The sequence below is a fragment of the Aulonocara stuartgranti genome, assembly GCF_965226115.1.
Source record: "Aulonocara stuartgranti genome assembly, chromosome: 10".
Taxonomy (NCBI): Eukaryota; Metazoa; Chordata; class Actinopteri; order Cichliformes; family Cichlidae; genus Aulonocara; species Aulonocara stuartgranti.
In genome coordinates, this window is record NC_138946.1 from 1,629,757 (window position 1) to 1,651,959 (window position 22,203).

Sequence of the window (22,203 nt, forward strand, 5' to 3'; positions counted from 1 at the left end):
ACGGGTTTGATAGACCTGTAAGTTAACAAACATCAGCTCAGTTACTCTGTGATCATAAAGGAGACCCTGGCTTTACTTTGTACTGTTTCAGCTGAGGTCGTCAATGAGCATCTTCTCATGTTTCTTGAGGATTTGGTAGAAGGCTTCTTTGGAGGCATCGCCAGCTTTCAGAGGGCCGCCGTAGAGCTTCCTCATCTTCTCCTGAGAGGTCTGCAGAGCTCTGATTTTATCATCGCCACGGGGCAATCGTGGCTCAAGAAGTTCGCCTTGTAATCGGAAGGTTGCTGGTTTTAGCCCTGGCTCCGACAGTCTCGGTCGTTGTGTCCTTGGGCAAGACACTTCACCCGTTGCCTACTGGTGGTGGTCAGAGGGCCCGGTGGCGCCAGTGTCCGGCAGCCTCGCCTCTGTCAGTGCGCCCCAGGGTGGCTGTGGCTACAATGTAGCTGCCATCACCAGTGTGTGAATGTAGTGTGAACCGCTTTGGGGTCCATAGAGACTAAGTAAAGCGCTATACAAATACAGGCCATTTACCATTTTTCTTTTTTTAGTTATAGTAGAAAGAAAAATGCTCTATAAAAATAAAGGTTATTGAAAATAACAAATAGTCATAAACTGTAGTAGAAATAGTTACTTGAGTGCAGTCATATTGTAACCAGTGTTGGGGAGTAACGGAATACATGTACCGGCGTTACGTATTTAAAATACAAAATATGAGTAACTGTATTCCGTTACAGTTACCGTTTAAAAAGGTGGTATTCAGAATACAGTTACTTTGTTGAAATAAATGGATTACACTGCGGTACTTTCCTGTTTCATATTGTCGCGGGTCAGGCCTGTTTGGGTTTTGTTTGACAGCTACGTTCTGTTGTTCCAGGCGGCAGCGTTACGGTTACCATGGTTACAGGGTGACGCTCTCTCTCTGCGTGTTTCCTGGGTGAGAGAGGCCTTTTTATTGTTGTTGTTGTGCTAAGCTAACAGGCAGAATGCTACAAGCATAGCTCTAAAGAATGTAGCATCATGGGCAGTGTAGTCCGTGCTGCAGGGAGGATGGACTGCCATACACGTTATGTGTCTGTGAGCAAGAGAGGGAGAAAAAGGCGAGTGGAAAGGTACGAGTTGACATCGAGGAAAAACGGGAGCTGGAAGCATGTAAATATAATAATAACCACTTCAGCCAAGAAGAGAGCCTGACGAGCCCAGTTGTAAGTAAGCTTTTAAGACTGGACTGTACACCGTGTTCGTGTTTTCCTCCGAAACAATAAGTTCTGTTGGAGCAGCCTTTCAACGCCTCTCTCTGTCTCTCGCAAGCAAAGTTGACCCAGACAACAAAGTAAAGCTATTTTTCGGCTACGAGCCGACACGGAACCAACGTATTAGCCAGAGTTTTACTACAGTTCGGAGTCGCGGACCTTCAGTAATAGTAATAAATCACACAGCAATAGTACATTCACGTAGTTGTAAAAAGCATGATAATATATTAAGTAATCCAAAGTATTCAGAATACGTTACTGTCATTGAGTAACGTAACGGAATACGTTACAGAATACATTTTGGGGCATGTATTCTGTAATCTGTAATGGAATACATTTTAAAAGTAACCTTCCCAACACTGATTGTACCATAGTCGCGACTGGTCTTTGCGTTGACCATCTTGAAAAAGTCTCCATGTGATATTCCACTGAGCTGGATGATCCTGATGGCACCTGTGCAGTCTACAAGTTCAAACTCTTGCTTGAATTTTCTTCTTTCTGTGTTTGAGCTTCAGTTTGATTTCTCCAACTGATCCAATCTAAAGAAAAGAAACAGCAATTACTTGTTACTACGTGGTCTACACGATCAATGGGTAACAATTTGTGAAGGGAGAAACGGATTCATTTCTTGTGAGGAGCAAAAAAACATCAGTGTGATCCATCCTATTCATGACTACTTGTGAACAAAATAGAAAAACATATCAGTCCAAACTATCACAAAAGCTGTCAGTCTTATGCCTATAGCTGAATGGATGCTAACAAATTCCCAGTAAATAGAAGATGTATCAAACCTTCTCTCTTCTGAAAGAAATATCATCTATCTGAAAACTAGACCACACGAGCATTTGTTGAACTGTGTGAAAGCATCTGATATGAAGACAAAGTTAAACTTTAGACTAGCAGAATTATCAGATATTGTAGGCATCACGCTCCATCGACTCCTCAGACAATTATGAGTGTAATCATGCACCAGACTTTTCCAGCATCCTCATTGATCACCTGATCCATCTTACTGCCAGGTGGTAAGCTCCCCTCTTTACCTCAGTGTCTAAGACATGCAGCCACAGATCTGATGATATGGTTACAAAATCAGTCGTCAACATGCAGCCTAGCGTGTCCCAGTGCCGTATGAATACCCTTACGATCGAACATTCTGTCTTTTATAAACAAACTGTGATTAGCAGAAAAATATCTGGGTTTATCTGGCAGGCAGTTCATCACAATCACTGTTACAGCCCATCTGACTGTTGCAGTAGAACAGTCTTATTACTTTCAAAAAACAAAACATGGGATGTGAATGGAGTAGTTTTCATACAGCGTGACAACTGATTTGAGACTATTGGTAACATCAGTTATGTTTCATGGACCCACAGTAGTTCAAGCTCAGCAGATATACGTAAATAGATAAGATCCTATGGATCTGATCATGCTGCTCTTTAGTCAATTCAAATAGTTTTAAAGTAATTTAAAGGTTAATGTCATCATATTTTGATTTTGATTTAGAGACTGTACTTCAGCATATTCAGGTCACACTTACCTCTCTTACTTTTCCTTGAACACTCACTGATGTCTTCTCCGCTGATCCGATGGCCTGTCCGATGGAGCAAACTGGAGTCTGGGAATAAACGAACATCTGAGCTTCCATCTCCAGGTTCTCAGGAACATCAATAGCTGCTGTCTTTGATATGCCGCTCTTTTTGGTCACTTTCATGACATTTTCGTCCATGATGATCTCTCTGAACAGGTAGCAGCTCTTCTCCTGGAAACGCTGATAGCGCTCTCTTCCATACACCATCACTTTAATGCTGCCTGTTTCATCAGCCACTCCCAGGTAAAAGAAAAACTTCTTCTCCCTCTTTTTGGTTTCGTATGTACGCAGACCAGATTTCGCCACAACTTTGCCAGCTATGACTTTGTTTCCAAGGTCACCGCTGATCTTTACATCATGGATGGATTTCCTCTGCAGGCAGATGGAGAGTCAGCCCGCAGACAAACTTACATCACAAAACAAGTCAGATGCTGTGATCATCCAATGAAAACTCAAAAATTCACTCACCCATGAAGGGATTTTTATCTCCTTTTTAAAAAACAAAGAAAAAATAAATAGTTGATAAATGCTCAGTTACTAATATTGGAAGAATTTGACTTTTACATGAGGAAAGATTTTATTAGTACATTTTCACGCATGTACTCATAAACTGAATATTACAGATGTGTCGTTTCCACATCTGTTTTCATAAATGCACAAAGAGCTATGAGGGAATAACATCCATGTTTGTCACACAGACAGTATGACTGTCCACGAAGAAATAAAATGATATAAGTTATATGACCAAACAAGTATGTTTCATAACTGCTACCTTGTCAGGTTTGGTTGGTTCATCTGTAAAAGACGAAACACGAGTGGACGAGTTTCCATAGTTACCTCCTCACTGCTCATTTCATTTGTTCTCATTTTATTAATCATCACAGTTTACATGTTTTATGGAGTATGGACATTTTATTACAGCTTATTATTAGTGCAGGGAGTAAGTTATTCCATTTATCGAGAACTTGTTCTAGTTAAATAATAAATAGGTCTCAATGCATTAACACTGATGTAGACAGGCAGCAGCTCAGTGTCACATGTTCAATAATCAATCGTGTTTGGCTGCAGTTCATGAATGTAGATATAGATATGTCTGTTGGTCCGTGCTTTACTGATATATCACTTTTATTCAAATATGACATTTACATGCTCTATAGAGCAGACACTTCACTTTCCATTGTTTTTGTATATTTGTGTATATATATATATATATATATATATATATATATATATATACATATATATATATATAGAGGCCAACTCCAAGCCCATAGCACAAGTTACCATCAAGTGCGGGATCTACCAAGGAGATGCTCTGTCCCCACTGCTGTTCTGCATAGGCCTGAACCCCCTCAGTGAGATCATTAACAAGACTGGCTACGGATACCGACTACGGAACGGAGCAGTTGTCAGCCACCTCCTGTACATGGATGACATCAAGCTGTATGCCAAGAGTGAACGAGACATCGATTCACTGATCCACACTACCAGGCTATACAGCAATGACATTGGAATGTCGTTCGGACTGGAGAAGTGTAGTCGGATGGTAACAAAGAGAGGGAAGGTAGTCAGAACTGAGGGGATTGAACTACCAGAAGGCAACATTGCAGACATAGAGGACAGTTACAAGTACCTGGGGATCCCGCAGGCAAATGGGAACCATGAAGAGGCCGCTAGAAAGGCTGCAACCACCAAGTACCTGCAGAGGGTCAGGCAAGTCCTGAGGAGTCAGCTGAATGGTAAGAACAAGATCCGGGCCATCAACACATACGCCCTGCCCGTGATCAGGTACCCTGCTGGGGTAATAGGCTGGCCAAAGGAGGAGATAGAAGCCACTGACATAAAGACAAGAAAGCTCCTGACCATGCATGGAGGGTTTCACCCCAAGTCCAGCACCCTGAGGCTGTACGCTAAGCGGAAGGAAGGGGGCCGGGGACTGGTGAGTGTCAGCACCACAGTCCAGGATGAGACAAGGAACATCCAAGAATACATTGGGAAGATGGCCCCAACTGACCGAGTGCTCAGTGAATACCTCAGGCAGCAGAAACCCAAGAAAGAGGAGGGAGACGAGGAACCATCATGGAAGGACAGGCCCCTGCACGGTATGTACCACCGGCAGATAGAGGAGGTGGCTGATATCCAGAAATCCTACCAGTGGCTGGACAAAGCTGGACTGAAAGACAGCACAGAGGCACTAATCATGGCAGCACAAGAACAAGCTCTGAGTACAAGATCCATAGAGGCTGGGGTCTATCACACCAGGCAAGACCCCAGGTGCAGGCTGTGTAAAGATGCCCCAGAGACAATCCAGCACATAACAGCAGGGTGCAAGATGCTAGCAGGCAAGGCATACATGGAACGCCATAACCAAGTGGCCGGCATAGTGTACAGGAACATCTGTGCCGAGTATAACCTAGAAGTCCCGAGGTCAAAATGGGAGATGCCCCCAAGGGTGGTGGAGAATGACCGAGCTAAGATCCTGTGGGACTTCCAGATACAGACGGACAAAATGGTGGTGGCTAACCAACCGGACATAGTGGTGGTAGACAAACAGAAGAAGACGGCCGTAGTGATCGATGTAGCGGTTCCGAATGACAGCAATATCAGGAAGAAGGAACACGAGAAGCTGGAGAAATACCAAGGGCTCAGAGAAGAGCTCGAGAGGATGTGGAGGGTGAAGGTAACGGTGGTCCCCGTGGTAATCGGAGCACTAGGTGCGGTGACTCCCAAGCTAGGCGAGTGGCTCCAGCAGATCCCGGGAATAACATCGGAGATCTCTGTCCAGAAGAGCGCAGTCCTGGGAACAGCTAAGATACTGCGCAGGACCCTCAAGCTCCCAGGCCTCTGGTAGAGGACCAGAGCTTGAAGGATAAACCGCCCGCAGGGGCGTGCTGGGTGTTTTTTTTTTTTCATATATATATATATATATATATCTCACACACACACACACAAAAAAAAAACCTCCTGTACATGGATGACATCAAGCTGTATGCCAAGAGTGAACGAGACATCGATTCACTGATCCACACTACCAGGCTATACAGCAATGACATTGGAATGTCGTTCGGACTGGAGAAGTGTAGTCGGATGGTAACAAAGAGAGGGAAGGTAGTCAGAACTGAGGGGATTGAACTACCAGAAGGCAACATTGCAGACATAGAGGACAGTTACAAGTACTTGGGGATCCCGCAGGCAAATGGGAACCATGAAGAGGCCGCTAGAAAGGCTGCAACCACCAAGTACCTGCAGAGGGTCAGGCAAGTCCTGAGGAGTCAGCTGAACGGTAAGAACAAGATCCGGGCCATCAACACGTACGCCCTGCCCGTGATCAGGTACCCTGCTGGGGTAATAGGCTGGCCAAAGGAGGAGATAGAAGCCACTGACATAAAGACAAGAAAGCTCCTGACCATGCATGGAGGGTTTCACCCCAAGTCCAGCACCCTGAGGCTGTACGCTAAGCGGAAGGAAGGGGGCCGGGGACTGGTGAGTGTCAGCACCACAGTCCAGGATGAGACAAGGAACATCCAAGAATACATTGGGAAGATGGCCCCAACTGACCGAGTGCTCAGTGAATACCTCAGGCAGCAGAAACCCAAGAAAGAGGAGGGAGACGAGGAACCATCATGGAAGGACAGGCCCCTGCACGGTATGTACCACCGGCAGATAGAGGAGGTGGCTGATATCCAGAAATCCTACCAGTGGCTGGACAAAGCTGGACTGAAAGACAGCACAGAGGCACTAATCATGGCAGCACAAGAACAAGCTCTGAGCACAAGATCCATAGAGGCTGGGGTCTATCACACCAGGCAAGACCCCAGGTGCAGGCTGTGTAAAGATGCCCCAGAGACAATCCAGCACATAACAGCAGGGTGCAAGATGCTAGCAGGCAAGGCATACATGGAACGCCATAACCAAGTGGCCGGCATAGTGTACAGGAACATCTGTGCCGAGTATAACCTGGAAGTCCCGAGGTCAAAATGGGAGATGCCCCCAAGGGTGGTGGAGAATGACCGAGCTAAGATCCTGTGGGACTTCCAGATACAGACGGACAAAATGGTGGTGGCTAACCAACCGGACATAGTGGTGGTAGACAAACAGAAGAAGACGGCCGTAGTGATCGATGTAGCGGTTCCGAATGACAGCAACATCAGGAAGAAGGAACACGAGAAGCTGGAGAAATACCAAGGGCTCAGAGAAGAGCTCGAGAGGATGTGGAGGGTGAAGGTAACGGTGGTCCCCGTGGTAATCGGAGCACTAGGTGCGGTGACTCCCAAGCTAGGCGAGTGGCTCCAGCAGATCCCGGGAACAACACCGGAGATCTCTGTCCAGAAGAGAGCGCAGTCCTGGGAACAGTCAAGTGTTCCCCTCTCCTGCTTGTTGGAGGCTCGTAGTTGCTCCAGATGTTTTCATGTCTCTTTTCCTATAGAGCGTGCTGCTGCTGTGATGCAGACGTCGTCTGGATGGACCTGTGGGGCCTTCACAGATGTCCTCGTTACCTCTGCTATGTGCACTAATGGCTCCGCCCCCCACGCCTTGTGTAAATGTTGATCTTAAATTTCTTTACAATTTTCCCCTGTGGGTCTTTTTTTTTTTTATTTAAATTTAGTGTTTAAATTATTTTCAAACCATTGTCTTACATTTTTTCTTAAATCATTTTAGAATAAAATTGTTTGTGCTCATCAAACCTTAAAATTTCCTTCTTCCTCCTAGCGTTATTCCTGCACTGTGGGGTCCGCTTTTCTGCAAAGCCGCCTCCATTTAAGGGCGTTGTTCAGGTTGGCGCCAATCTTCCTTACGTCGTCTTTGATTTGGTCCATCCATCGCCTTTTTGGTCTGCCTCTTGGTCGCCAGCCTTGGGGCCTGAGTTGCAGCGCTGTTCTTGCCATCGAGTTCTCGTCACTTCTGACCACGTGCCCATACCATCGCAGTCACGCTCCTTGCATCTTCCCCGTGATGCCTAGCTGCTTTCGGATGTCGACGTTCATGACGTGGTCACATCGTCTTAAGCCCAGGCACCATCGTAGCATCTGCATTTCCATTGTGTGGAGGGCCTCTTCGTGCCTTGCGGTGGGCACCCAACACTCTGATCCATAAAGAGCCACTTCTTCCATATCCAACTTCTGCAATTTAGAAATGAATGTATAGATTCTAATTGTAATGCATATAAATATTGCACATTATATTTTCTGTTATCTACCTTTGTTGGCCTCATCTTCTCTGTATTTTGGTCTGTCCATGCTGGGCTGCAGGTGTTTGTGGACTGCATTATCCCTCTTTGGTGAGTAATCCATTACCTCACTGACTTTCAGATTTTAAATCTCAGTTCAAGTTCTCTGTTCGCACCACACTAAGCTACACTTTTTTTTAAAAAAAGGAGCAAAAGAAGAATTCTTTGAACTAGATGAATTTTCCAGCTGTACAACGATGATAAAGTATTCACAGAATACTCACTTTTACTTGTTTTCTGCTGTAGTTTTGTCCTGCTGACAGATTTGGTTATTTACAGGGGAGTGAGTGAGGGAATTATCTACAACAATGAGGCAACACTGTTTACAAACACGGAAAACTATGGTTAACACGGCAGACCGTGAACACAGGACACATGAACTTGAATGGCGCGGACAGGATTATGCAACAGAGTTCTAGGACAAAGCTCTAGACTAACTTTTTGCCACGGTTGCACTGGTGCGCCTAACTTTTTTTTCTTCGGCGCACCCAAATTTTTCAACCGCATCGCTTAACACCGCAGTTTTACATGTGCACTTTTTGGGGGGGAAATTGCTGTCCATACAGACAATATTGATCAATCAATAAAGTTACGTTGAAACCAAGCACACCATTGTTTTTCTTGTGACATTACCAATAAGTGTGATGTGTCACATGACCCTCTTCCTATTGAAAAAAACAAAAGTTGTATCCAAGATGGCCGACTTCTAAATGGCCACCATGGTCACCGCCCATCTTGAGGAGTTTGCCCCTCACATATACTAATGTGCCACAAACAGGACTTTAACATCACCAACCATTCCCATGTTATTACAGTGTATCCATATAAATGGCCCACCCTGTAGGTTGAATATTTCTTTGACGGCTTCACTCTCCTCTAGTTTTGCTCCTTTACTGTTTGTCCCAGTTTACGTTATAACTGCATGTTTGTATTTTGAATATTGTCTTTTTTAGTGTTTGCTTCCTGACTAATCTCAAAACAACTAAAGGAGGAAGCTTAACACACAGCGGGACTGAGATAAAGGATGGTAATGATATTTCATGGTGGAAAATCCACGGTGGGCTGGCCCCATGAGGAGACTCCATGGAAGCAGAGAGCTGGGAAAGAGTCACACAACAGAGCTGAGCTCACTGCCTCTGAGCCCCACGAGTGCTCGCCCTGCTTTCTGTCTGCACGAGGATCTGTGTCACTTTACTGCTGACTGTTGCTTTTCCTGTGACAGGAAATCAGACACAGGAGGATTTTGTAAACAGATTTACAGAACAAACAGTTAAATCAGAGCCTTTTTTATTCCAACATAAACATTCCATCATCCTCAACATCAGAGCCATTAGTTATGATTATGAGAATCTACTGCATTACAGCACTGACAACATGAATATAAACGTACAGTTCTTACACACAGGAAAAAAGAGGACAAGAAAAATCAGAATAACCAGTTAGGAAAGAAGAAAGAAACAGCACACATTTCATGATTTGGAATATAAAACTGATTCAAGAGAGATTTACATTTTTTTATTGAAACTCAAAATCTACTCAAATGTCATGAATCCAGTTCAGACTCTGCAGCTGCAGCCTGAACACTGGAACTCATCTTTACTTCTCCTTCGCTTGTTCAATCTTCATGATCTTGTTTCCCTTTATTTCTACATCTGCTGAGAACGGCATTTTCTCCAGCAGTCTGTCCTCAAAGTCGCCCTCCAGTCTGACACCAAACGCTTTTGCCAGCAGGGATGAAGTCGCCACAAAGGACTGCACCTCTCCGCTGCCGATCTGTGCATCCACCTCTGTTTCAGTCTTCTTGGTGTCTTTGATCCCAATGATCTCGATTGTGACGTTCTCGACTGTGGCACTTTGAACCTGCAAAACACCAGATTGACCGTAGAGATCAGGAGATCATGTTGAACCAATAAAACTGAAGAACTTGTTATTTAAAAAAGTGAGCAATGATGATTTCATAGTGAGTCTCATCCTGCAGAAGAACTCCAAATCCACCATCTTGTCCTGCAGCAGACAGTCCTGGTTCTGCTCAGGTAACAGCACATGAACATGTTCTGGAGTCACCCTCCAGCTCACAGAGCAGAGCAAAGACTGATGTCACCAGCTGGAGTCCAAGATGGTGGAGATGAGTCTGTCGGACCACAGGGAGACCCTCACAGTGAACCACCTGATGGGGACACTTAGAACAGGTACGGCTGGATTAACTAGAGAGCAGAGACTCAACAACAGTGAGGAAATGTTCCAGTAGGAGGTCAAAGCTGACAGTCTCTGCTTTGAATCAATACCAAATATAAAACACATTTCAAACTGAAGCCAGAATCAGAAATTACCTTAAAAATTCTGGTGAAATCTGTTGAGTTCAGCGATACTGAATCATTGTAGCGACTCGTCTTTACATTGACCACCCTGACAGAGTCTCCAGGTGATATTCCTCTGAGCTGTTTGATGTCTTCGCCCCACAAAGTGATCCAGATGGAGCCTGTGCTGTCCTCAAGTTGGAACTCTCGCTTGTCTTTCTTTCTTCGTTTGTTCTTCAGTTTGACTGTTTCAACGGAGCCGATCTGAACAAACCAACAACATGACAACAACTCAGAGACCAACAACTCTCCTGTGCATGTTTATTTCTGCTGTGAAGTTTGGAATCACAAATTCAGCCTCAAGCTGCTGTTAGAGGAACTTTAGCTGTTGCCACTGTGATGGCTTCATTGCTCGGCGCCAGAGTTTGACTCATGTAATAACAAGAACCTCCATCTAGGCCTGGGCGATATAGAGTTTTTAAAAAATATCGATATATTTTTCTATGAGATATAAGATGTGACAATATCGTTTATATCGATATTGTCTATGTTACGTTATAAAAGAGGATTTCAAACTCCAGGCTGTCAGTCACGCAGTAGAAGTTGGGAACAGAGCAGCTGTGAAATCTTTGTTCTTATGCTCAGCGTCTGTTAGTTTACAGTTTGACTGCACAGTTGGGAGCTCTTTGTTATGCACAAAAACAACATTGTTTTATTTATGGAGCATTATTATTTAATAAATGCTCATAATTTATTTTTGAGTAATTTTTCATGTACATCTGCGCTGTATGTTAATAAAAGTGCCTGTGTGACATCTGGGACACAGCTGTGACTAAACTCTCTGTTTGTTCTTACTTTATGGCTTTAAAAAAAAGAAGATCGAGATATATCGTATATCGCCATCCAGCTAAAGAATATCGAGATATGAATTTTGGGTCATATCACCCAGTCCTACCTCCGTCCATTTCACTCAAAGACTATTAAAGGTTAGTTTAAAGGTTGATGTCATCAGAGTTTCACAGCCTTCAGCAGGACACTAAGCTAAACATGACAAGCGCCCTCACAGCTTCACTGCAGCATATTCAGGTCACACTTACCTTTCTTACTGTTCCTTCAACACTCACTGATGTCTTCTCCGCTGATCCGATGGCCTGTCCGATGGAGCAAACTGGAGTCTGGGAATAAACGAACATCTGAGCTTCCATCTCCAGGTTCTCAGGAACATCAATAGCTGGTGTCTTTGATATGACGCTCTTTTTGGTCACTTTCATGACATTTTCGTCCATGATGATCTCTCTGAACAGGTAGCAGCTCTTCTCCTGGAAACGCTGATAGCGCTCTCTTCCATACACCATCACTTTAATGCTGCCTGTTTCATCAGCCACTCCCAGGTAAAAGAAAAACTTCTTCTCCTTTTTTTTGGTTTCGTATGTACGCAGACCAGATTTCGCCACAACTTTGCCAGCTATGACTTTGTTTCCAAGGTCACCGCTGATCTTTACATCATGGATGGATTTCCTCTGCAGGCAGATGGAGAGTCAGCTCGCAGACAAAACTTACATCACAAAACAAGTCAGATGCTGTGATCATCCAATGAAAACTCAAAAATTCACTCACCCATGAAGGGATTTTTATCTCCTGAAAAGAAAGAGTTAAACAGTAAGTCACTCATAGACTGAATATTGTAAATGTTCAAGAAACTGTTTTCAGAAATGTGCAAACAGTTATGTGGGAATCAAATCCCTACCAGCCCACAGAGCTGATCTCTTTGGTGTAATTACTTCTATCATACAGAAAGCATAAATGTCCACAAGTTAATAAAATTATGTAAAACTTGGTGTAACGTGACATGCAGTATTACATTAACTTGAAAAAATCACAACTTCTACCTTGTCAGGCTGAGGGCTCTTCAGTCCATCTGTAAAACAAAGTAAAATGACAAAAGCACAAAGGTAAAGTGTAAAATGCATCCAGGACAGAAACAGCTGCGTGATGCTGCTAACAGAACGCCAGCTCTTTACAAGCACAGACAGCATGCTAATGCTAAGCTAGTCAAACACCCAGAGTCACGTCAAAGGTGAGCGTATGCAGACTCCAGTCCAGCAGCCAGAGCCGAACTTTAACAGGTAACAGTCAGGCTGCAGCCTGTTTGTACCGGTTCCTGTACCAGTAAAAGTAGAATGGGAGGCAGAGCCTTCAGTTTTCAGGCCCCTCTTCTGTGGAACCAGGAGACAGACACTATCTCTACTTTCAAGATTAGGCTTCAAACTTTCCTTTTTGCTAAAGCATATAGTTAGGGCTGGACCAGGTGACCCTGAATCCTCCCTTAGTTATGCTGCAATAGACGCAGGCTGCCGGGGATTCCCATGATGCATTGAGTTTTTCCTTCACTCACTATGTGTCAATAGACCTCTCTGCATTTAACTATTAGTTTTTATTAATCTCTGGCCTCATGCACAGCGTGTTGTTTCTCAATCTCCCCCCTCAGCCAAACTGGTCTCAGCAGATGCCCTCCTTCCCACTATTGCCAACCACTTGCTCATAGAGTTTCATGTAATTGTTGGGGTTTTCTCTGTATTATTGTAGGGCCTTTACACTACAATATAAAGTCCTTTGATACAACTCATTGTGATTTGGTGCTGTATAAATAAACTGAATTGAAATGGATCTAAAAAATTGATACTGAGCATTTTAAACAAATGACATCACTGTGTGTTGGATAGTTAGCTCTTGAGATGGAAAGCAGCACTAAAATCCAGCAGCACTGTTTCCTCCAGCACTTACCAGTTTCAGCCTCTCGCTCTTCATCTGAACTTGAATCACTCACAATGTTGTTCTTCTTAAAGCCTGAACACACACAGCTCAACATCAGACTTACATCAAATAAAATATTTATTCTCATGATTGTGGCCACAGCTCAGTGGCTCTGCCACAGTTTCAGGGTGTGTTTGCCTACCAGCTTCAGCCGTTTTCTCTGCTGACTCCGATTCAGTTTCACTGCGTTTCCTCTTGTTTCCTGAAACAGAAATGAATCCAACTTGTGAGAGCATGTGTGTGTCAGGTTTTCACTGAAGAGTCAGTCAACATAAAGTTGGTTTCTTTCATACCTACACAGAGCAAACGTAAAAACACTAGCAGTGATTACTGTTCAGTCTGTTCACATGTAACTCTGCATCTGCAGCAGCTTTATAAATAATACATAATTTAAGCACTTTGGTAAGAATATCTTACCAACGAGTCATAATCTGCCTTCAGCAACTACAAGGAGAGAGGTTACACCCCGTATATATGGACTTCCAAAGATCCACAAAGAAGCGGTCCCACTCAGACCCACTGTTAACAGTATAAACTCTGTCACCTACAAAGTTTCCCAGCACCTTATCATCACTTTACTTCCATTTGTGAGAACACATCCCATCACATCAAAACCTCCAATAATTTCACCAATGAGATCCACAAACTTGCACTGGACCCAGATGAAACCACCGTGTCCTCTGATGTGGTCTCTCTCTTCACGACTACAACAAAACAGCTCCTTAGAAAACAGAATCAGTTTCAGCCCCGATCAGATTTCATGGTAACGTTCACACTCTGATAGGCACCTTCACTCACAGCCTTTTTCCACTAGTACCTACTTGGCTCGGCTCGGCACGCTAAGTTTTCCATTTTGCAGGTTATGGTACCAGGTACCTTTTAGTACCAACTCCGCCGCGGTTTCTAAACAATCCAAGGCCATCTGGAAAATGTGATGTCAACAGATTGCAAGCCACTGATTGGCTGGTCTGGTTGATGAGTCATTTGAAAATCAAAACTGTCATTTTTGAAAGCCAGCAACAAGGAAAACTGCTGCACAGGAACAACACTGTGGTCCCAGAGTCTGAGTGAGAGTGACATGACTCCAGCAGATCCCGGGGACAACATCGGACATCTCTGTCCAGAAGAGCGCAGTCCTGGGAACAGCTAAGATACTGCAGGACCCTCAAGCTCCCAGGCCTCTGGTAGAGGACCCGAGCTTGAAGGATAAACCGCCCACAGGGGCGAGAGGGAATTTTTTTATACATACATATAAATATTTAAAAAAAAAAAATTTCTGCTTTTGCCACTGTGCGGTTTGGGATGAACTAGACAGGAGAGTGAAAACAACACAACCTACAAGTGCCGCACATTTATGAACTTCTGTAACAGATATGGGAGAAGATTTGATTTCTATTGTAGAAAGAAGCCACGGCTGTGTTCAGCTGTTATATCTGCCAAAGGCGGCTACTCTGATGAGTCAGAAGTTTAGAATAGATTTTATTCTATGAATTGATTCCACAATTTCTTTCTTTTTTGTGTCCCGTTTGGATCTTTAGCATCAGAATTGTTGTCTTAAGGCCAAGAAAGATGCCAAGCGGATTTATTTTACCAAGTGGATCATCATGGCCTTGCCATATTGGTCCATTTGATTGACCTTTATTATAATTATGAATTTATTTTATTTTCAGTTGCTACAAACGGGACAGACATGACTGTGGGAAAGAATGAAAGAAAGAGAGGGAGAGAAAGAAAACCAAAGGGGAGAAGAGACGGTGAGAAGGGGGGAAGAAAGAAAAACAAACACCTGGGTCACCTGTATGGAGAAAAAAAACAGAAGAGAAAGCAAACAACAAAGAGCAACATAATAAAAACGGCACCATCACAATAAACTAGCTAGCAGTAGATATCAGTAGATACTAAATAATAAACGATGTTGTGCAGCACGCAAGATAGACAGCGCACAATGTGCTTTGAGGCAGCAGCCAAGAAAGCTGTAGTCCGCGTCTGTGAACACCTGTGTGCACACCTGTGTGGATCAGCACGCTTGCATTCCAAAGGTTTCTCCATGTAACGATCCACGATTTCTTTTTAACTCCAATTGCTTTTTGTACTATGCTTTACTACTTTTGACCAGAATAACACAAAAAACTTCCACAAATGCTCGATCCACTCCTGCTAATTTGGAATTTGTTCAATTGCTGCTTTACAATGAATAGTTTGGTAGGACAAAGTAATAAAGACAATTATAATAAAACGTTAGATTCAAATTTGAATATATTTAAACATGATTTATTCTATTACACATGAGATTCTTTGGAAAACCTGTAGACACCTGACCAAAAAAAAAAAGAAATATCAATGAGTGAACTCACCTTTTCCCCCCTCGTTTTCTTTGTTCTTCAGTTTTTCAACAAAGGGGCGCAGCTGGCCCTGGACTGCTTCATCCTTCCTTGGTATCCAGAGCATTGCTTTATCGATTATCTGGATAGACGTTTCCACTCCGTACCACTCGATGATTGTCTGAGGAATGGTTTCTCTGCACTTGATAGTCTTCTTCTGTTTGGGGATATCCAGAAATCCCAGCATCTTTTTGAGCTGTGACTTATCCAAATCCTCAATGATGAAGGTCAGTGCCTTTTTCCACTCTGACTCTGAAATTGATGACATCTGAGGCACAGAGAAAATATTAAGCAAAACATACTAATACTGTTGTATGTAGCATATTAAAGCCTCTAAAACCTTGTAAAAACATATAGACTAGCACAGAGCCTTTGTAGTCTATATTTTGGATGCTTCTTATTCCACTCTGTGTAGTGTGGATACATGTTGTATGTATATATCATGTGTACTATGGTACCTCAAAAACTCTGGAAAAAAAAAAAGCATGATGAAGTCGATGTGAAACAGACAATGAATCTGCCGTTTCTGCCGGTCAAGCACCGTAACAAGTTTAGGAACAATGCTACAAATTAAAATAAATTTGTCATCAACTTGGAAATTTTCTAATTTGAATCTGGTGAGTTACACAAAGTGGAAGAGATTACAATGATTTCAAGACACACTATCCCTACTCAAAGTAATCTAGATTCCTGAACTGAACTTGAACAACATGAAGCATCTGAGCTGCAACTTAATCTACACGAACATTTTAAAACGAAAAGTAAAGATGCTTTCATGAGCTCATTTAAATCGATCAGCAGCATTAACTACTCAAGTAAAGTTAATTTATTTGGCTTCGTGCTGCGCACTGCCAACAGTCTTAAACTCAGGCTACGTCCACAATAATAAGTTTTCTTTAGAAAACGCATATTTTCTCTCCGTTTTGGCCTCCTGTCCACACTGAGACGGCGTTTTCGCTCAAGGAAAACGCCGTGTTTTGAAAACGCTCTCAAAAACGCACACATTTGAAAACGGTGCTTTTGCGTTGCAGTGTGGACAGCGAAACCGGAGACTTTGTGAAAACGATGACACATTTTAGTCATGTGATGCAGTCATGTGACCAATTAAACTGAGATAGCGGAGGACATTATACAGCAGTTCTTTTGTTTGACAGCCCTGTTAAAGATGAATATCAGTCTGTACTGCTCCACAAAGCTTTTCTTCAAATTCTTTAACTCTCACTCGCTTTTGCAACTTTGTACTTTTGTACAAGCGCTACATACGCTTCATCATATGTCCTCGTCTTAGCCTTCGGGAGACTTTCGTTTCATTATCTGCGTATCTCTCCGCCTTTTCATCACTATTAAATATTTTTCTTGAGGGTTTGTTTACTGCACTTCAGATCTCCTGCTCTGTCTGTGTGCATGCCCGGTGCAAAAAAACCCAAACCCTGCCACCTACTGTACTCTATGTGCAATTACACTTTATTCTAGAACAGGAAAAAAAGCCTGTTCCCAGGGGTCACACTATTTGAGAAGGACTGACTTAAACTGATAGTTTTAGTTCTGGTGTCCTTGTTTTCCTCTCAGTTATCGATTCTGTCACTATTTAGCTAACATAAAGTAATCTATTATTCTAAGTCTGCCACTCTAAAATCTTGCACTGCTCAGGATGTAGTGCTGCTCACTCCTGCCACTTCAAGATACATTTATTTATACATGTGTGTATTTATATAGATTTACTCTGTTAATACTGTTAATTACGGTGCTATACTGCTGAGTAACTGTCTCCTGCTCATCAAACACGTTATTGCAATGTTGACCGTGTGCTAACTTGCATATGACAAATAAAACAAAGAAAACTAAAACTAAGTCTGTTAGCAACAACCAGCCGACCCGATGACGTCACGCTTCGCTGACCGAAGATGGCGCGGAACATGTTTTAAACATTTTAACCACGTAAAAAACCCTCACTGCTGCTTTCATACTGCCCGGCAGGGGCAGAGCATGGGGGGGCTTACTGGGCTTAAGCCCGGATTGTTTTGTCAGAAGCCCGGGGTCTTTTGGAGTGTAATTTTTTCATAGTTAGATGCCTGGCTGACAACTGTATAAAACAAAAAGTGCAAGCAATATTCGAAGCACACAGTGAACACTGTGGGAATTTACGACTGTGCGTGAATCCCCCCTGATATTGGTATGATCCGAACTCAGACACTAAGCGACTGAGCGAGGGGGCGGGGCAGCTGCTGCCTGTGAGTGCGCTGTTGGAGAAACGGAGCCAGGCAGACAGAGGAGAGCTTAAGTTTGACCAGGTACTTAGGGCTGCACGATTTTGCATAAAATGAGAATCACGATTTTTTGGCTTAGAATTGAGATCACGATTCTCTCACCATTTTCTTTTCCAGTATAAATATTTATTGCACTTATTAACTGCACATCAACTTCGTAACAGTTGAGACTGAACACAAAAACAATACATAAACATAAAAACAACAAATGTCTCACGTTTTGTTGTTGCCAAATGTTGTACTGCTTGAAATTCCGTCTCCACCGTTGCTCGACGCTGTGTGTATAGAGCAGGTAGTGCAACAATAGAAAAATAGTTGCGGGACGGCACTGTGTAGCGTTTGTCTAGGGTGTTGATCGTTTTCCTAAATCCCTCGTTTTGCACAGTGTTGATGGGAGCCATATCTTTGGTCAGGTGATAAGTGATAGCCTCCGTAATGTCTTTGTGCCTGCGGGAGTTCGACGTGTACAGGGAAGCGCTGTATAAGGTTCCCGTTATTGATGTTTGGGTGGTTGACCGGGACGGATTTTCTCCTGTCACTTTCTCGTCATCCCTGACGTGCTCTCCGTTGTTTTTTCCTGCTAATTTTAGCATCACACGGCACAGCTTCTGTATCACGTGGTATAAGGCTCCGCCCTTGTCATTTGTTGAGCAGGAAGAGTGAGCGCTTGTTTTCATGCAGATTACGTCCCGGACCAAAATGCGGTACAATCGTCGTCTTTTTTTTTTTTTTTTTTTTAAATCGTTGTCATTTGGAAATGAGATCGCGATTTTCTAACGATTAATCGTGCAGCTCTACCAGGTACCAAAGCAAATCATTTGTACCGTACAAATAATGTAAATATGACGGTGCATCACCAAAGATTGATATCAAACTGATCACTTGACCAATATTACGTTACTCGCTCTTCAAGTGAATCAACAAATGGCGAAATGAAAAGCCGAACAACAACAACAGCTGTTTCTATAGAGAGTCTTAGCTTACGTGTGTTTATTTCATATTTTCAGTTCTTACCCTCCCCGACTAAATCGGTTTCAGTTATGTACTGAAATATAAGAATGGACATTAGAGGCTTCTTTCAAAGAAAAACTCAGGTAAATGTTATTTTATATATTGTGCTTTGTATGTTGTTCAGTATATTTCTATGCAAAACAAGAGGGGTTTCAGTACACAGCAGGATATTCACATTTGTAACCAGATATTTACACTTTAGGGAGAAAACATAAAACATTTTTACTGCACAACATCAATTTAGAGTAAACTTTTGTTTTAGATAAATATTGAAACATCTTTTGAATGAGTTAAATGTCAGAATAAAGAGAGACAGAGCTTCTATTTTAATCACTTTGATCAAATGTAGGAGTACATATACACTAAGTTTGTTAATTAATAAGAAACTGCAGACGATTCCATTCTGAGCTGAAGAAGCTTCTGATTGGTTCGTAGAGTCCATGTGAGTAAACTGGTGGCACAGCTGTGGATGCATATAAGGCAAAACACAGAGTCTGTTTCTGTGACATGGGAACATCAAGAGATGTCAACAAAACAGCAGGAACAGAACTGTGGAGCTCCATAAGTGTGGCTCAGTTTGAATACAATTTGGTGCCATTTACAATTAAGAAATACAGACAGTTTCTCTCTTTACTCTTAAAGTTAACAAATATGTTTTTATATTTATCTAAAAAATAAACATTTAGTCTGATTTGATGTTACAATTAAAAAAGTGTTTTTATCTGAAGAGTAAATATCTGGTTTCAACTGTAGATTTGATGATTGTCAGCACAAAGAGGGAACAAGAGCAGGTGAGACACACCTGTTAGTCACATGGTTGTTTGCCAAAAGTATCACCGTATCACAGGTCCTCATGTATCTCGTACCTCGTGTTTCTTTTTAGGTTTGTTATTTTTCAAATTCTATATTTATTAAGTTCTGCAGCTTGTTTGCACAACAAGGCTGAATAATTATATAAACTTTTCTCAATCTAAATATTGTACTTTGGTATTATTAAAAAACAAGTGTAGTGCAGGTCTATGATGATTTTTAGTGCTACTATCATCTAGTTCTGATTCTGGTTCTGTCTTGGTTAAGTCCTCAGTAGTCCTGATTTTGAACTGTTGTAGTCCTGTTTTATTTCCGGATCAGTTCTGGGTCTGGTTGAATCGGGGTTTAGTCCTCGTGTCTTGATACAGCCAGACTTTGTTCTGCCTCGCTGCTTAATTAAAAAACTAGTTTAAGGTGTCCTGCACATGTGATATATATTTTTCCCTCTATGAAGTCATTCTTTTTTGAACAAAACTCAAAACAGAGCCAATTAATCTTTCAGTCATTTCTAACCCCCCCCCCCCCCCCCCCCCAAAAAAAAAAAAATCCCACATGCATACCACCCTTTAGGGCTAAGCCCCGGGTGTTTCAAATGTCTGGCTCCGCCTCTGGTTTCTATCGCAGATCAAATGAAGTAAGTTTTGTTGAACATGTTTTCTCTGTGTTCCAGTAACAGCATTAACACACAAACACATAAAACGCGTTCGCCTACAGAGAGTCTACACGGAAAGCATGCCGTCCGTCAGAGTCCGTGAAAACAGACACGGACACTCCGACCTGCTCCCGACGCGACGTGTTCAGGGTAACACGGTGATTTAGCGGGTAAAAAGCAACGACTGTAGAAAAAGAGACTTTCGCGAAAGCGAGCACTAACATAGCGTCGTCTCGTTCATTCTCCAGCAGTAAAACAATCAGAAAGTAGTGAAAGAAGGCTCACCTTTCTTTGTTTTCGTCCACAGCCTGTTTCCTGTTGCTGTCGCTACTTCCCGGTCTCCGTACATTTGAGTTTGGCGGTATTTTCGCACCGGGGCGGAGTCAACGTCCGCGTGCCTACCTTTTTAAAAAACTTAGTAATAATAATAATTGTAGTATTATTACCAGAGCTCTGCTTAGCAGTGATGTGCGATACCACTGATTTGCCATCCGATCCGATACCAAGTAAAATTCAGGGTGGTATCGGCGATACTGATCCGATACTCTGTGCAAAAACTTTTTTTTAACTGTATCTTTTATTGTATCTCAAATTATAGATTCATAATAATTACAGGACTTCAGATTACTTGTTCTTATCACTTAATAATGCAGAATTATCATACAGAAAACTGAAGTTGTGTGCCATTTGAGCATGTTGCCTGCCTGCAGCACTAAAGGACTCCTCGAGAGACGTCTGTCTCGCCCCAGCAGCACCTGTCCCTCTCCTCGTCTTCAGTTCGCCTCAACATACGCTCATCATATTCTGTGATATGATTTACTCTGAGGTGTTTGACGAGGTAAATGGTGTTGCCAGAACACCTCAGTTTCTTGCCACATGTATCACAAACCGCATCTTGGCTGTTTGTGGAGCTAAAATACGTCCGCACATTACTCCATTTACACCCAGCCATTGTTGTGAGTGCGCACGACAAGGGGCTGCAACACATTCATACAGCTGTATTTCGCACATGACTATTAAAGGCAGAAGAGGAAGTAGTCCCTTCCAATGTAGACAATCCAAATGATATAGTTTCTTTCCACTGTGTTCCTGTTAATGATAAACTACAAATTTACCCTACATTACTAAATTATCGATATTTTAATATGAGAATCGATTCTAGAACATGAATGATTGGTATCGGAGGAATCGATATTTCAGTATCGATCCACACATCACTACTGCTTAGATTATTCAGTGTAGGAATACACCCAAAGTAAAGCAGCTGCCTTTCTATTACATGTTTATATGGACAGTGTGGATACTGCACTTCTCCACAGCCCGAACTCACCGTCTAACTTCTCTAATACTGGAAACTAGCTGTTATAAAACTCCAGCATTCACTTTAGTAAAAAGATGAAATTCAATTTTGGACTTTGGAATATTGATGACTCACATTCAGGTTTTATTAAAAAAAAACCCTCACAAGGCTCATTTTGGTTTACCCTGACGTTTTTGAAGAACAGACTTATTTTAGTTTCAGATGTTTACAGAGTAACAGTAGATATATTGTAGCACAACTTTATATTCCACACTCACTAACCCAACTTGGATTTGGTGGGTATTTAAAACCCAGGTTTAATATTTGTAGAGGAATTCATTGATGACATCCTTTTCCCCCATATTGGTTTTTAGTTGTGCACAATTTCGTTTCAACACACTGGACAGGTGACACCATTTTATTTTTAAAGGAAAGCTTAAATTCCTATCGCTATTAACACTAAGGTATCTTCTAAAACATCAAGTCTCCATCTTAGCATCAAAAAATGTGAACTAATGGCAACTAAAGATTGTTCTGAAGCAAATTCTGAAAATACTCCAGTAAAAAATATATAATTTAAACTAAAGATCAACACAGAAGAAGTTT

The 22,203-nt window shown here is 42.4% G+C and overlaps 2 protein-coding genes across 4 annotated transcripts in view; both read right to left on the minus strand.

The window, feature by feature from the left end:
* Positions 1–9,335: 9,335 nt before the first annotated feature.
* On the minus strand, positions 9,336–21,151 carry LOC309715223 (uncharacterized protein). Of its 3 annotated transcripts, none has more exons than XM_082548165.1 (10): positions 20,583–21,151; positions 15,531–15,825; positions 13,319–13,378; positions 13,147–13,209; positions 12,252–12,280; positions 11,980–12,000; positions 11,460–11,882; positions 10,396–10,626; positions 9,635–9,925; positions 9,336–9,597 (listed from the first exon to the last, which is right to left on the minus strand). In XM_082548165.1, the coding sequence occupies exons 2-9, from the start codon at positions 15,823–15,825 to the stop codon at positions 9,662–9,664; spliced, it is 1,386 nt and encodes a 461-aa protein (XP_082404291.1). In that variant the 5' UTR covers positions 20,583–21,151; the 3' UTR covers positions 9,336–9,597; positions 9,635–9,661. The 3 variants fall into 3 exon arrangements, with proteins under 3 accessions (XP_082404291.1, XP_082404290.1, XP_082404289.1); XM_082548164.1 differs by having other exon boundaries at positions 9,336–9,589; positions 9,628–9,925; XM_082548163.1 differs by having other exon boundaries at positions 9,336–9,925.
* The window catches only part of LOC309715231 (uncharacterized protein), a 64,413-nt gene continuing 54,963 nt past the window's right edge, over positions 12,754–22,203 (minus strand). The window contains exon 10 of the transcript XR_014279167.1: positions 12,754–12,772. The gene's annotated coding sequence lies outside the window, so the exon portion shown is untranslated. The remainder of the gene's footprint in view (positions 12,773–22,203) is intronic.

Excerpts from the sequence above, each read along its gene's own strand:
- LOC309715223 (XM_082548165.1), bottom strand. The coding sequence starts at position 15,825 with ATGTCATCAATTTCAGAGTCAGAGTGGAAAAAGGCACTGACCTTCATC. Across the intron at positions 13,379-15,530 it reads AGAAAACGAGGGGGGAAAAG|GAAACAAGAGGAAACGCAGT; the intron begins GTGAGTTCACTC and ends TTTCTGTTTCAG. Across the intron at positions 10,627-11,459 it reads TTGAAGGAACAGTAAGAAAG|ATCGGCTCCGTTGAAACAGT; the intron begins GTAAGTGTGACC and ends TGGTTTGTTCAG.